This window comes from Biomphalaria glabrata, chromosome 17 (genome assembly GCF_947242115.1).
Source record: "Biomphalaria glabrata chromosome 17, xgBioGlab47.1, whole genome shotgun sequence".
Lineage (NCBI taxonomy): Eukaryota > Metazoa > Mollusca > Gastropoda > Planorbidae > Biomphalaria > Biomphalaria glabrata.
Genome location: NC_074727.1, coordinates 14,989,506 through 15,002,604, shown reverse-complemented (window position 1 = coordinate 15,002,604; position 13,099 = coordinate 14,989,506). Strand labels below are relative to the sequence as shown.

General features: G+C 38.5%; 1 protein-coding gene across 2 annotated transcripts in view; it reads left to right on the top strand.

Moving 5' to 3' along the window:
* The window catches only part of LOC106067169 (uncharacterized), a 79,523-nt gene that overhangs the window by 3,831 nt on the left and 62,593 nt on the right, over positions 1-13,099 (top strand). For both annotated transcript variants that reach the window (XM_056015971.1, XM_056015970.1), the window contains exons 2-4: positions 9,124-9,274; positions 9,860-9,917; positions 12,485-12,611. In XM_056015971.1, the coding sequence (XP_055871946.1) occupies positions 9,124-9,274; positions 9,860-9,917; positions 12,485-12,611 (336 nt within the window). The remainder of the gene's footprint in view (positions 1-9,123; positions 9,275-9,859; positions 9,918-12,484; positions 12,612-13,099) is intronic.

The following is a 13,099-nucleotide window of genomic DNA, read 5'->3' as shown; positions in this document are numbered from 1 at the left end:
TCTGTCCTTTTCTATTAGAACGAATAGTTCGACAAGGCGAAACATTTAGCTCTGACAGTTACATTGACAAACAGAAGTAAAGTACCGTAATTGTCTCAATAAATTGCACATCTCTTTCCAAACAATTCTTCGCACACATTTAACACAACAGATTTGTCTGACATTTTCGTCTGCATGAAGGCGTATATTGCTTAATTTATCAGTTAACAACATCGACATTTTTTTTCGGAAGAGGGCTAAAATTGTAGTGTTTAAAAAAAACGTAACGTTATAGGGTCTAATACAATGTCCCGTTTGTTTTTTTCGTTGCACATTTATTTAAACTATGCAAGGCGTTGGGAAGGAGCGCATTCGGTCGCCAAGTGTTTTCCTGTATTCCGAGCTGCTGAAATGTATTTTCCTAGCGTCTACATCGTACTATGAATTCTCTTTAAAATTGTTATCTCATTACGTACTGCTTTCATTCAAGATGGTCTAGAAAAACATTATGTTATAGAAATACACGATGAAGGTTTACGTAACGCACTAAGTCACGTGACAGATCTATCAGTGACCTCGAGTAAAAAAAAACAATGATTTATTATTAAAAAAGAGTCCACAATAAGTTCAAGCATTATACAAAAGATATAAATCGTAATTAAATATACTTTTGCCAACTTGTGATATGTAGAATTAGGAATCGTTTTGATATATCCATCCACTCCATAATTTACTAATCTATAGCTCTAACAGAATTTATAGCTTAATAAAATAAAAAAAACCTTTTTTGTTGTTATTATTGCTGTTGTTGTTGTTTTGATACCACGACATCTACATATAAGAATACGAGTGCATCAAAAGTCATTTAGTAGAAAAAAAACTTTTTTTTTTTCAAGTTGTCGAAACATAAAATGTGTCATTTAATGTCTAATATATGATATTAATAGTTTGAACAAATATTGTGCTATCGCTTTGAAATTGTGCTAATCATTCCTTATACACATGCGCAGAGAGTGCCTCCAACAGATTTATTACAATACATGAAAAAGATGTTTTCATGCAAACAGTTATGAAGCCAATTTGTCTTTTATTTCTGTTGTGTATTAAGTCGTGTTAAAAAATTCATAACAGGATAGATACTTACCAGGGCATCAGTGCGTTGTCTAGCTCATGATGCATGACGAGGCCTTCCAGAACAGCTTGTGATATTGGGTGATATAAACTCGAAATCATGATCAGCATTTAAGTCTGGTTCATCATCAGGCTTATCATTCACACTTGACTAGAGTAACACCTTTAGTTAAATCACAGTAGCAATTATACATAAAACACTGAACCATAATCTTCAAATACAAAAACAAAATTAAATAAAATACTCAGAAAGACACAAAAATGAAAATGAAGGTACATTCCTCATCCCATATGCTTGGACAAATTTGTACAAATACTCCTTCTTCCCTAGCGCTATTAGAGCATGGAATGGGTTGCCTGAGCTAGCCAGGAAAACCAGTGACTTGGCAGAATTTAAGTCATTGGTTAATAGTTAATATGCTTGACTGAATGTATGACGCGTAGGACGTAATATCATCTTCTTTTTTGAAGTAACGTCTGTATTATATAAGATAAGAAGATATTTAATTTCCCCAAGAAGCGATTCAACTTTAACTAAAGCAATTATCCTTAATTAAAGTAAATAAACTTGCAAACCGTCTTGGACCATTCCTAGACTATTCTTTGACCCTGTGTGTGTTCCATACCTTCAGAAAAATATAATTAGATTAGATTCCATTAGGTCCAGGTAGTCTAAGAGTTAAGCACGAGATCACTGTACGTTTACGGTTAGAAAAGTAGACATACGGATGGTAGACATTCATTTGAGAAATAGTTACTTTAAGTTATTCATGTAAATAGTTTCAAAGTAAAACAGCAGGGAGAAAGGTTCTATAGCAAAATACTGGGGAAAACAACCAAAAATATAAAATACTTTGTGAATTGAGCTCATCCCATTTCGACAGCTGCTGATATTAATATTTGTTCTATTTTATAGCGTATCTTTGATTCTTTCCAGAATCTTTTCGCCAAGAAGAGTAAACGTGAAGGCTTATCAAGTCTCTTAGTAGATGTGAAGGCTTATCAAGCCTCTTAGTGGGTTTCTGTGGGAGTAAATTATAAGGAACGTTGCTTAGCGAGACTTGACTGCTGCGGTAATTGGGAGCTCGTCAGCCGCCGGTAGGCTACAAAGATTGTGGCTATATAGAGAATTAGCATCGTTACTGCTAGGCGGTGTTGAACAGATGACACAGAAACAGATGACATTTACATCATCTGCCCTCTAGGAGGTCTTCACAATAGTAAAGAACACGATTCTGTGATTGGCCATCTCCTGGAATTTCGATGTGAAAGTGAACGCACTGGAATATAACGAAGACATAGAACAGAAAGTTGAAGGACGCGACCGAAATGATGTGATGGGTTAATCATAAAGTTAATTACTAATGCAAAGGTCAAAGGAAAAAAAAACAGGAAATAGTGCATTTAGGGGAGAGGTCATTGGATATTTTACGCTTGAGAAAAGGAGTGCTACTAAAATTAACGGGCCCAAAATATGAGAGCGTATATGTGTCGGGGGCGCATTATGAAGCGGATCTTTCCAAATCAAGTCAAACTCTATGTGGGAGAATTACAATAAAAATGTAATTTAAAAAATGAAGCTCCAGAGAGTAAAAGAGAGAGAGAGAGAAGGAAAGAGAGAGCGGGCCGTGCAATTCTATTTGTAACAGTTACATTAATTCACGGGCTCAAAAAGTATGTTAGGTTGATCGTTGAAACATGGCCCGTTATATACAAAAGTATGTTAGGTTGATCGTTGAAACATGGCCCGTTATATACAAAAGTATGTTAGGTTGATCGTTAAAACATGGCCCGTTATATACAAAAGTATGTTAGGTTGATCGTTAAAACATGGCCCGTTATATACAAAAGTATGTTAGGTTCATCGTTAAAACATGGCCCGTTATATACAAAAGTATGTTAGGTTCATCGTTAAAACATGGCCCGTTATATAAAAAAAGAAGGGGGGGGGGGTGCTACAGCCATAATAATCAAAGTTTATCAATAAATGTATTAATAATTATGTTTATGCAAAAATTATGCTAATTCTTATAGCTATAAATGAAACTGTAACTATTTCTTCATATAAATGTACATACCAAATCCAAGGTTAGGCACTTAGTCGGAAATAAAATATATGTGTTGCTGTTATTCATTGTACTTGGTACTAGCTCAATAAATTTGCAGTTATAATTGTGTTCGCACAGTTGACAAAGGACGATATGCATATTTTGTTTTAATTCCATGTAGGAGCCTACAGATGTGAGACTAACACTGGTTTGATTTACTAGTGCCTGTTTGCTTATTACGTCCTAACCTAAACCTCTCTCAGGAGGCTGGGGGCGGAGGACGGGGTTTGAACCTGGGACCATCAGACGTCAATCTGAAGAGTATGAGCTACTACTCGAAAAGAATCGCTCCAACTTTAAGGTAGAAGGTGATCCAACAGGCATAAAAGTGGCGTGAGCCACGAAGCGTTGGGAGACTAATAATGAGTTGAGCAGTGGCGTCACTAGATGGGCATCACCCGGTGCTGCCAGCACTCCGCCCTGCCTTCCAGTAACGCGACTGCAATCGAGCGTCTTAATCTGAAGTGAAAAGAAGTTTACCTAACAGAATGGATTTGAAGATCATATCTTTTTTTTTTTAAACCCATACTCTCAGCACCGTAGCTAGGTGTAGATGCTGGTCAAGTTTCAACGGTTGTCTTTCTCTTGGAACCAAAAATAAAGGCATGGTTTCAAAATAGGTCATGACTGATGCTACCGCACTAATTGATTTTTTAAATAAAAAATTTGCCAGTATGATTTGGTTTGAGTTTCCTAGAAATTTGACAGCTGACATATATCGTTGGGTAAAGAATTACTAGCTCGTTGGCCACAAGAGGAAAACTCGAGTTTGACTGTTATAGTTTCAAAAATAACAAAAGAAATCAATTTAAATTTGGATAGAGAACGAAAACAAGGATCTTGAACAAAGTAGACGTCTTTGGGTATTTCCGCATGTAGGCATTATTCATTAAAGAGTTTAAATTAGTGTTCAGAAACACTTTGAGCCTCGTCTTCTAAGTCTAGATCTAAATGATTATCATTCAAACATTATAAAGTCGAGTAGATTTAAACATTCGCCATTCGTGTATGCCAGCTGTCTCGTTCCGAAGCCGCTTGCGGCCAGATGCTTTCTTCTATGTCAGTTAAAATAAGTTGGCGCCTATGCTGGTCTTTAAAGACATTTCTAAAGCACAATTGTAAAGCAAATTAATTCACGTATATTCAAGATTATTATTAGTAGTAGTAGTAATAGTAGTAGTATGGTAACGTTTATAAAGCCGAGACCTGGGTACTCTATCGAAGGCATTTGACAACCTTATTTTTAAAAAAGCTTAAAAATGACACGCACAACACTACCATATTAAAATGATTTTTTTGAACAAAAATGTCTCAGAAAAATCTTGGAAGGCCACTCGCTCCACCATAACTACGTCTAGTCGTTACGAAGTGGCTGACCTCTGTCAATCAAAACTAGAACCAAGCGGTACAAAAACTCTTTCGTTCCTTACTCGATCACACTATATCAACGCCACTCGTTCATCAGGAACTCTTTATGTTGTGTCTGTTCTATTTATGTGTATGTTTCTGTTGTGTTGTCTTTGTATGAGAAAAGAGTCCTTGATATCACAACAAATTTCCATAAGAATCAATAAAACTGCGGGACATACATTTGATATTCAAAGGTAAACCATTATTGAGGACAAGCGCAGAAGACGGAAAGAAAACTGAAATAGACTGTCGGCGGACAACGGCTTTGTCTGCACCAGTTGCAGAAACTGGGTTTGTGTAGTCACGTGAAACACTGCACTCATCCTGTGTAGTCACGTGAAACACTGCACTCATCCTGTGTAGTCACGTGAAACACTGCACTCATCCTGTGTAGTCACGTGAAACATTGCACTTATCCTCGGAATTGAAGACATTGCCATTAATTTTAAAAAATATGTTAAGAGCGAAGTAATATTAATTCTCTGGCACTGCCAGGATCGAGCTTCGATAGAGAGGAACTAAATTCATTGTAGTACTTTTAATAGTGTCCACTGAGAAATTTTCTGGTTATGTGGCAGGTCTGCAGCAGTACCGCCCTATGACAGGCAACGAGAATCTTCATAGGAATGTTAAGGGTCTTCAATGAATCTGTGAGGTCAGTTGTCATTATCTCCTCGGTTGATATAATAGCAGGGTATATTGTTATGTTAAACAACTTCCATAACAACATAATCTTCAAGCTTAGGTTCCCATATTATCTTTGTTTTTCCATTTTGGTTTTCCTTATATTATGGGGTAGTGGTAAAGCGATGTTAATGATGGTAGCGTTTTTTTCTTTCTTTTTTGTCAATAAACATCAGATCAGGGGCGATTAAAATCCACCATTTTGTTAGTCAAAATTAAAACGTATTTGCTTCTGAAGGGAACTAGCAGTGTTGTTACTGTATTGGCGAAGCGATAGAGTTAATGTTGTGTGTGACCAACTGACACACGTAACACAAGCGATTCCACATGCTGCATGGCAGTCAACCGTGTCAATGGACAAGGGACATTACTAGTATGACCAATACAAGCACAAATTACCCGCGATTGCTCATGTGATCGAAAGCCTTGATGAGAAACATAAAGTGAAAGGCAGTTCAGTTCAGCCCAGCGAGGAAACAGGGACTGTTAGTCGGCCGTGAAGTCAGTCCAGGTGGAATGACTCCTCGAGTGAAGCAGTACCAGGATGAGATAGAGAGACACAGTTTAGTACGGCAGTGCGGTGATGTACATTGTAGTCAGTTTATAGTGTTGCCAATTGTATCGTATCGGCTGTTATTTATTTCATTTACTCACTAATGTGACACATTATTTTAGAACTCTTGTCAAGTTCTTGAGTTTAATGTATTGTATTGAGGGGTGGTTACAGAAGGCCTGATTAGGAAAGAAAATCCTAGCAGTAGTTTATATACAACTGACAAGCAAGTGATTGGACAAGTTCGATGGCTGATTGAGATCACCTTTTTTTTTTTTTTTTTGGGGGGGGGGGGGTTCCTTCAGTGAGTTCTGTCAGCAGTAAAGATGGTTCTGATATTGACTCGTTAAAACTTGATGTAAGTGGTACATGTATGGCTGTAGATTCCTTCAGTCAAAAGTTGTGTACATAGTCCGGCCATAGGGCAATACAGTTTAGTTTTTGATATAGCTGCTGCAACTTTCTGTGAAATCCTCATCAGGCATTTCTGGTATTCTATTGTTTGTAGTTTGGATTTCATCCATAGAGTCAGCCTGTGCGTTGTTATGAAGAGGGTCGGACCAAAACGCTGCTTACTATTCGATGAACGCACAGTTTTTCAATGTTTTGAATTTTGTCAGCATCATTATAGGGTCATTTTCGGAGGAATAGTTTTCTTTTGTGATGAAATAGAGTATTATGCTCTTTCCTTTTAGTGGTTTCGTCCTTTAGTTTAACTTTCTGTCTCCAAGTATTTTTCAAACATAAAAGTTGTGTGTGGCTATTATAGTCCGTCAGTTTGATTTGTTCTTAATATGGTCTTTATTTTGTTAAGAATTTTCGCGGAATGGCTGTTTTCCAAGATATTGGACAATCCCTATGGCTCCTGAGCTGATTAATTTTGTCTCCGTGGCGTCCTTTCCATGCTGGCATATTTTCCTTTGGTTCCTGATGAATTGGGCCTAGCTCGAAGGTCTTTAGTCCAGAGAGCTCCGTAACAGCCACAGCAGCGCAGTATGTAGCGAGGTGTGTCTCAGACACTTTTTTTTTTGGTGTTTCAAAATGGTTTTCTGAAACTTTATTTATTTCATCAATATAAGTGTTTGTCACTTTCTTGATGTTTAGCTTAGGGATACGAGGTCAAGAGTTAAGATCGGTATTTTTTAGTACGGTCTATGTTAGTAGAAAATTTTGAGTGTAGCTCATTGCTTATTGCCAATGTTGAATCATTCTCTTGTTGGTTGGGTGTTGTAGAAACGTTTTCGTTGGTTGTCTGAGTGGGTGTGTCGTTTAAATCTGAGATGAGCTCTTGTATCTGAAGTCCATGACCTTCCTCTCTTCTTGTCGTGTTAATTTATGTAGGAGTCAAATAGATTTTTGTAATATTATTATTACAGCCCGTCTGTCTACAACATTCTGCTCTTTAAGGTTGAAATTAAGTTAGATTTTATTTAATTCCTGTGTTTTTTTGCTTATAACCTGGTTGAGTTTTAAATTAAAAGTAAGTATAGTTTCCGTTTCAGACCTTGCGATCTATAAGGCAGATGTAAAGGTCATCTGTTTTTGTTGTCCACGGTTAACGAGGGTGTCATGTGGCCAGCAAAACGACCAACCGCCTTTACTTTCCACAACTAAAGATAATGTCTGGTATTCATTAGAGCTGGGTGGACTCTGAGGTGCCAAAAGATCCCGGAATCTAAAACCACATTCTTCACCAGGATTCGAACCCGGGACCTCGGTTCGCAAGCCGAGCGCTTTACCGCTTAGATACTGGGAAAGGTTTAACATCATTTGTTTATCCCAAAGAAAGATTTGATAATGTTTATATTCATTTCTCTCGTCCATTTGATTCTCTTGTCTCCTCTTGTTTAATCGCTATCAATGGCGTGTGAGTCAGGGAGTAGATTGACCTCTGGTGTTTGGTCATGAGGTTGTCAATAATATTCATGTGGCCAGCAAAACGACCAACCGCCTTTACTTTCCACAACTAAAGATAATGTCTGGTATTCATTAGAGCTGGGTGGACTCTGAGGTGCCAAAAGATCCCGGAATCTAAAACCACATTCTTCACCAGGATTCGAACCCGGGACCTCGGTTCGCAAGCCGAGCGCTTTACCGCTTAGATACTGGGAAAGGTTTAACATCATTTGTTTATCCCAAAGAAAGATTTGATAATGTTTATATTCATTTCTCTCGTCCATTTGATTCTCTTGTCTCCTCTTGTTTAATCGCTATCAATGGCGTGTGAGTCAGGGAGTAGATTGACCTCTGGTGTTTGGTCATGAGGTTGTCAATAATATTCATGTGGCCAGCAAAACGACCAACCGCCTTTACTTTCCACAACTAAAGATAATGTCTGGTATTCATTAGAGCTGGGTGGACTCTGAGGTGCCAAAAGATCCCGGAATCTAAAACCACATTCTTCACCAGGATTCGAACCCGGGACCTCGGTTCGCAAGCCGAGCGCTTTACCGCTTAGATACTGGGAAAGGTTTAACATCATTTGTTTATCCCAAAGAAAGATTTGATAATGTTTATATTCATTTCTCTCGTCCATTTGATTCTCTTGTCTCCTCTTGTTTAATCGCTATCAATGGCGTGTGAGTCAGGGAGTAGCTTGACCTCTGGTGTTTGGTCATGCGGTTGTCAATAATATTCAGTAAACAGTCGACTCATTGGTGAATCATTTATTCCATATTCAATATTGTCTTTCGAGAGGCAATGGACCCGTTCTAATTGTCCTCAAATTAAAAAAACAAATAAATTAAACCGAAATGAACTTGTGTTATTTTGCATATCATATACTCTCTCTGCTAACAAGCTTTTCAGATCTTGTCTCCTTATCATATATATTACAGACGTTACTTCAAAAACGAAGATAATTACGTCCTACGCATTTCAATCATGTCAATCTAGTCATACATGTTAATCAACTCTGCTAAGTCGTTGGTTTTTTTTTGCTGATTCAGGCAGCCCATTCCATTCTCTAATGGCATTAGGGAAGAAGGAGCATTTGTACGAATTTGTTCTAGCATAAGAAATAAGAAATCTGCCTCTATCTTTGTGTCTTTCTGAGTGTTAGTTTTTCTATTTGTTAAATTATGGTTTAGTCTTTTATGTGTTATAGCAAATTTACTTTTTATTCGTCTAACCTATTATTATTATTCGTTCTAGTTTAACCATATCATTCTTTGTGAATGCGTTCGGTTTTTCATAGTTAAGAATGCATTCAAAATTATTTCCTTTTTTTGTATTTATTGCCAAATATTTTTGCTTAAGCTTGTGTAGGTCTACTTCTCATTTGTCTTGTGAGCAGTTGCTACTGCTTTTATGGTCCAGGGGATGATGTTGTTCAATTAACATTCAGCAACTTCCACAAGCTTGTCATAGAAAGCAATGAATTATGGCTTGTTGAATTCTATGCTACGAGGTAAGTTAGTGACTTATACAGCTATAATTAAGATATCGTCTTATTAAAAACTATTTCATGCCAATGAGGGGTGGTGGAGACATTAAAAACAATTAAAACAAGAATCCCAATTGTTTATTGAGCTTCTAATAATTTTTAAATAACATATACTATTTTATTGAGGTTGTTGTGTACTTGGTTGTATGGTGGAACTTTTATTTACGGCAGCTGTTTACTTAGATATATGACAGAAATTTTGTTTCAGGTAAATGTGTACTTAAGTGTGTGATGAATTAAAAAAATTCAGTTACTTGTGTACTTTGATGTAGGATGGATTTTTTGAGGTAGTTGTGTACTTAGATTGTTATGGAACGTTTGTTTGATTCAATTAGTTGTGTACTTAGATGTGTGATGGGACTTTTATTTGGTGTAGTTGGGTACTTAGATGTGTGATGGGACTTTTATTTGAAGTAGTTTTGGGTACTTAGATGTGTGATGGAACTTTTATTTCAAGTAGTTGGGTACTTAGACGTGGGATGGAACTTTATTTAATCGAAGTAGCTGTGTACTTTAGTGAATGTTAAAGCTTTTTCTTCCTTTGTTTAGCTGTCATACGTGTATAGTATTTGCTCCAAAATGGAAGGAAGCCGCCTCAGCTTTGAAGGTATTTAATTAGAGATTTTAAACATCATCTTTTTTTTAATATGGTAGCCGAGGGGTAGAGAATATCATTATCAATAAATAGCAGATACTTTAGGGTTGAAGCAAAATATTGTTGTAACTCTCTAAGGCAGGCACTCAACGAAAGACAGGTCGGCAACAGTAAACGATGTATTTATTTATTTAACTAGTATAAGCATCAACAAATAGTAATAGTTACTAGTTAGACTTGGACGTCTGTTATAAAGTCACAGGGAGTAATATGTCTTAAGTTCTAAGAGTCCTACTTCATACCAGAACACAGAACAGACCACCGACACACTTCCCAGTGTCGCTCCAGGTCTCCCACACAGTTTCCTAGTATCACACAGGACAGCACTCAGCACTCAGCACCAGACTGTTCAAACTCCCATGACTTTTAGCCGGCTCACAACAGTTCTTCTTCCTGTCTCTATATGTCTTTCACTAGTCGTGTTCAGTAGTGCTCAGATGCGCACCATTAGTGTAGCGCGGGAGCGGGGTTACAACAATATCTTTTAACATTCGAGCTAGAAATCTAACTCCGCCATTGGACAGTCCCAAGCCCGGCCGAGAAAGCTACCCTACCCTGAAGAAAAACCACTACAGGAACACCAAACAGCAAATCAAAAGGAGCAGAAGTCACGGGCCAGGGAGAACCTCTAGTATGTCGATGAAAGCCAGAGTCATCTGAAAGCCAGAGTCACCAGAAAGCCGACAGGCCGAAGACCATCATCTCTACCAGGCCCACAACTACCATCGGTAATGGATTGTCCGGACCATGTATGAGACAGCGCAAGTGGCAGCTGAGATGAAAAGGTACAAGCTCACCAACTTAGGAATCAGCGAGTCAAGATGAACTGGTTCCGGGCAGAAAAGACTGACTGCGGGTGAGCTACTTTTATACTCAGGACATGAGCGAGAGGCTAGACACACTCAGGGAGTAGCCTTGATTCGGTCTAAGCGGGCTCAGAGAGCACTTATTGGATGGATCTTCTGCAAGATATGGGAATAAGAAGTGCCACCAGAAAGGCGATCTTCGTTAATGTTCCAACTTTCGAGGGATAACAAAGCTGTCCATTCCAGTAAAAGTGTTTAACCGTATTCTGCTAAACCGAATGAAAGATGCTGTAGATTCACATCTCCGTGACCAACAAGCCGACTTTCGAAAGGAGAGATCATGCACAGATCGTATTGCGACGCTACGCATAATTTTGGAACAGCCCATCGAATGTAACTCTCCTATCTACATTAGTTTTATTGACTATGAGAAGGCGTTTGATAGCGTGGACATACAGACCCTCTGGAGACCTCTGAGACACTATTGAGACACTAAAGGGAATGACTTGCAGAATAGTTCATGGCAGACAACTGACAGACGCATTTCAAGTTCAAACAGGAGTGAGACAATGCTGTTTACTCGCTCTCTTCTTGTTTCTGCTAGCTTTAGATTGTGTCATGAAGACATAAACAAACCAGAAGTGGAACGGAATACAGTGGACACTGTGGAAACAGCTAGACGACCTCGACTTTGCAGATGACCTGGCTACTCTTTCACACAACAGCAGATGCAGGAAAAGATACGCGTCGTTGAGGAAAATGCAACTAGAATGGGTCTTACCATAAACAGCGGGAAGAGCAATATGTTAAAGATAAAGGCTTCCAACAACACACCTATTACAGTCCAAGGCGAGCGCTAGAAGAGGTGGAAAGCTTCACCTATCTCGGCAGTATCCTAGACAACCGTGGAGGAACAGAAGCAGATGTCAGAATCCGCATTGGTAAAGCTCTAGCAGCCTTCCATCAACTGAAGAACACCTGAGATCTGGTGAAAAGCACCACCAAAGTCAGGCTCTTTAAGACCATTGTTAAGCCAATATGACTTTATGAATTAGAGACCTGGCGAACCACCATCACCACCATGAACAAAATCCAGGACATGTCCCCTCCCCAGCCTTTATCCTCAGGTGGGGGCGTTTAAATTTGTGTGCAGAAATCACATTTTAAGAACAAAATTAGCGAATTTCCGCTACTTGTTGATATTTTAACCCATTTTAACATTATTTCGCACCCCTCTGGTATAGTGGCGAGACCAGTCATTATAGAAGGCCAGAACACTGACCTGCAACGTCACAACCTGTGGGCACCTTAGACAAATAGCTCGTTGCCACCTCGCAGGTCAGTGTTGAGACTCTATGTATATGATTGGTCTCGATAGTGGCCGATAGCAGAACTGAATAGCAGAAGATAGTCAGAGAGTGTAAGTAATACAGTATTAAGTGAGAGAGGTGGGGAAAGAGAGGTGGGGAAAGAGAGGTGATACCGGTACTCACATTTTTGGGCCGCTACTATTCAATGTAAAAGATACTAGGATCTATAGTAAAATAAACACTATATTGCGTGAGGAACAAATGAACGGGAGTTGCCTAAGGGGAAAGGCAAGTGTATATATCTATCATTCATTCCTGATTGGCGTCTTTTTAGTCGTAAAATTACTTTGGTTTATTGCTATTTACACACACACACATATATATATATATCTTCTCATTTTAGGGTGTGGTCAAGTGTGGAGCTGTCGATGGTGAGACACAAGGAGGTCTATTTCAAGAGTATGGAATCAATGGGGTTCCCACAGTACTATTTTTTGGGGATGACAAGTCTATGTACACCGAATATGACAGTAGGTTATGTTTTATTATATCCTTTCATCCTGTTGCTCATTATTGCAATAAAACATTATTCCAGAGTTGAAAATGATTAGATTGATTAGAAATGACAGGCCAAAATGAAATAGTCCATGAACGAAAGTGTGACTTCCGATGAACATATAATAGAATAGAATATAGAACAATAAAATTACATTGTACTTAGGTCAGAAAGACATTGCAGCACGACTTTCGCTCCCAGTAACATTATTCATCAATTTTACAATTGTATTTATATAGGGGGGATGGTTGAGTGGTTAAGCGGTTGGCTTTCCAGCCTTGGGTCATATGTTCGAATCTCGGTGGAGACTGGGATTTTGATCTTCGGGTATTTTAGGGCGCCCTTGGGTCCGCCCAGATCTAATGGGTACCTGACTTAAGTTAGGAAACTAAAGGTGGTTGGTCGTTGTGCTGGCCACATGATACCCTGCTCATAAACCGTTGGCCAAAGAAACAGATGATC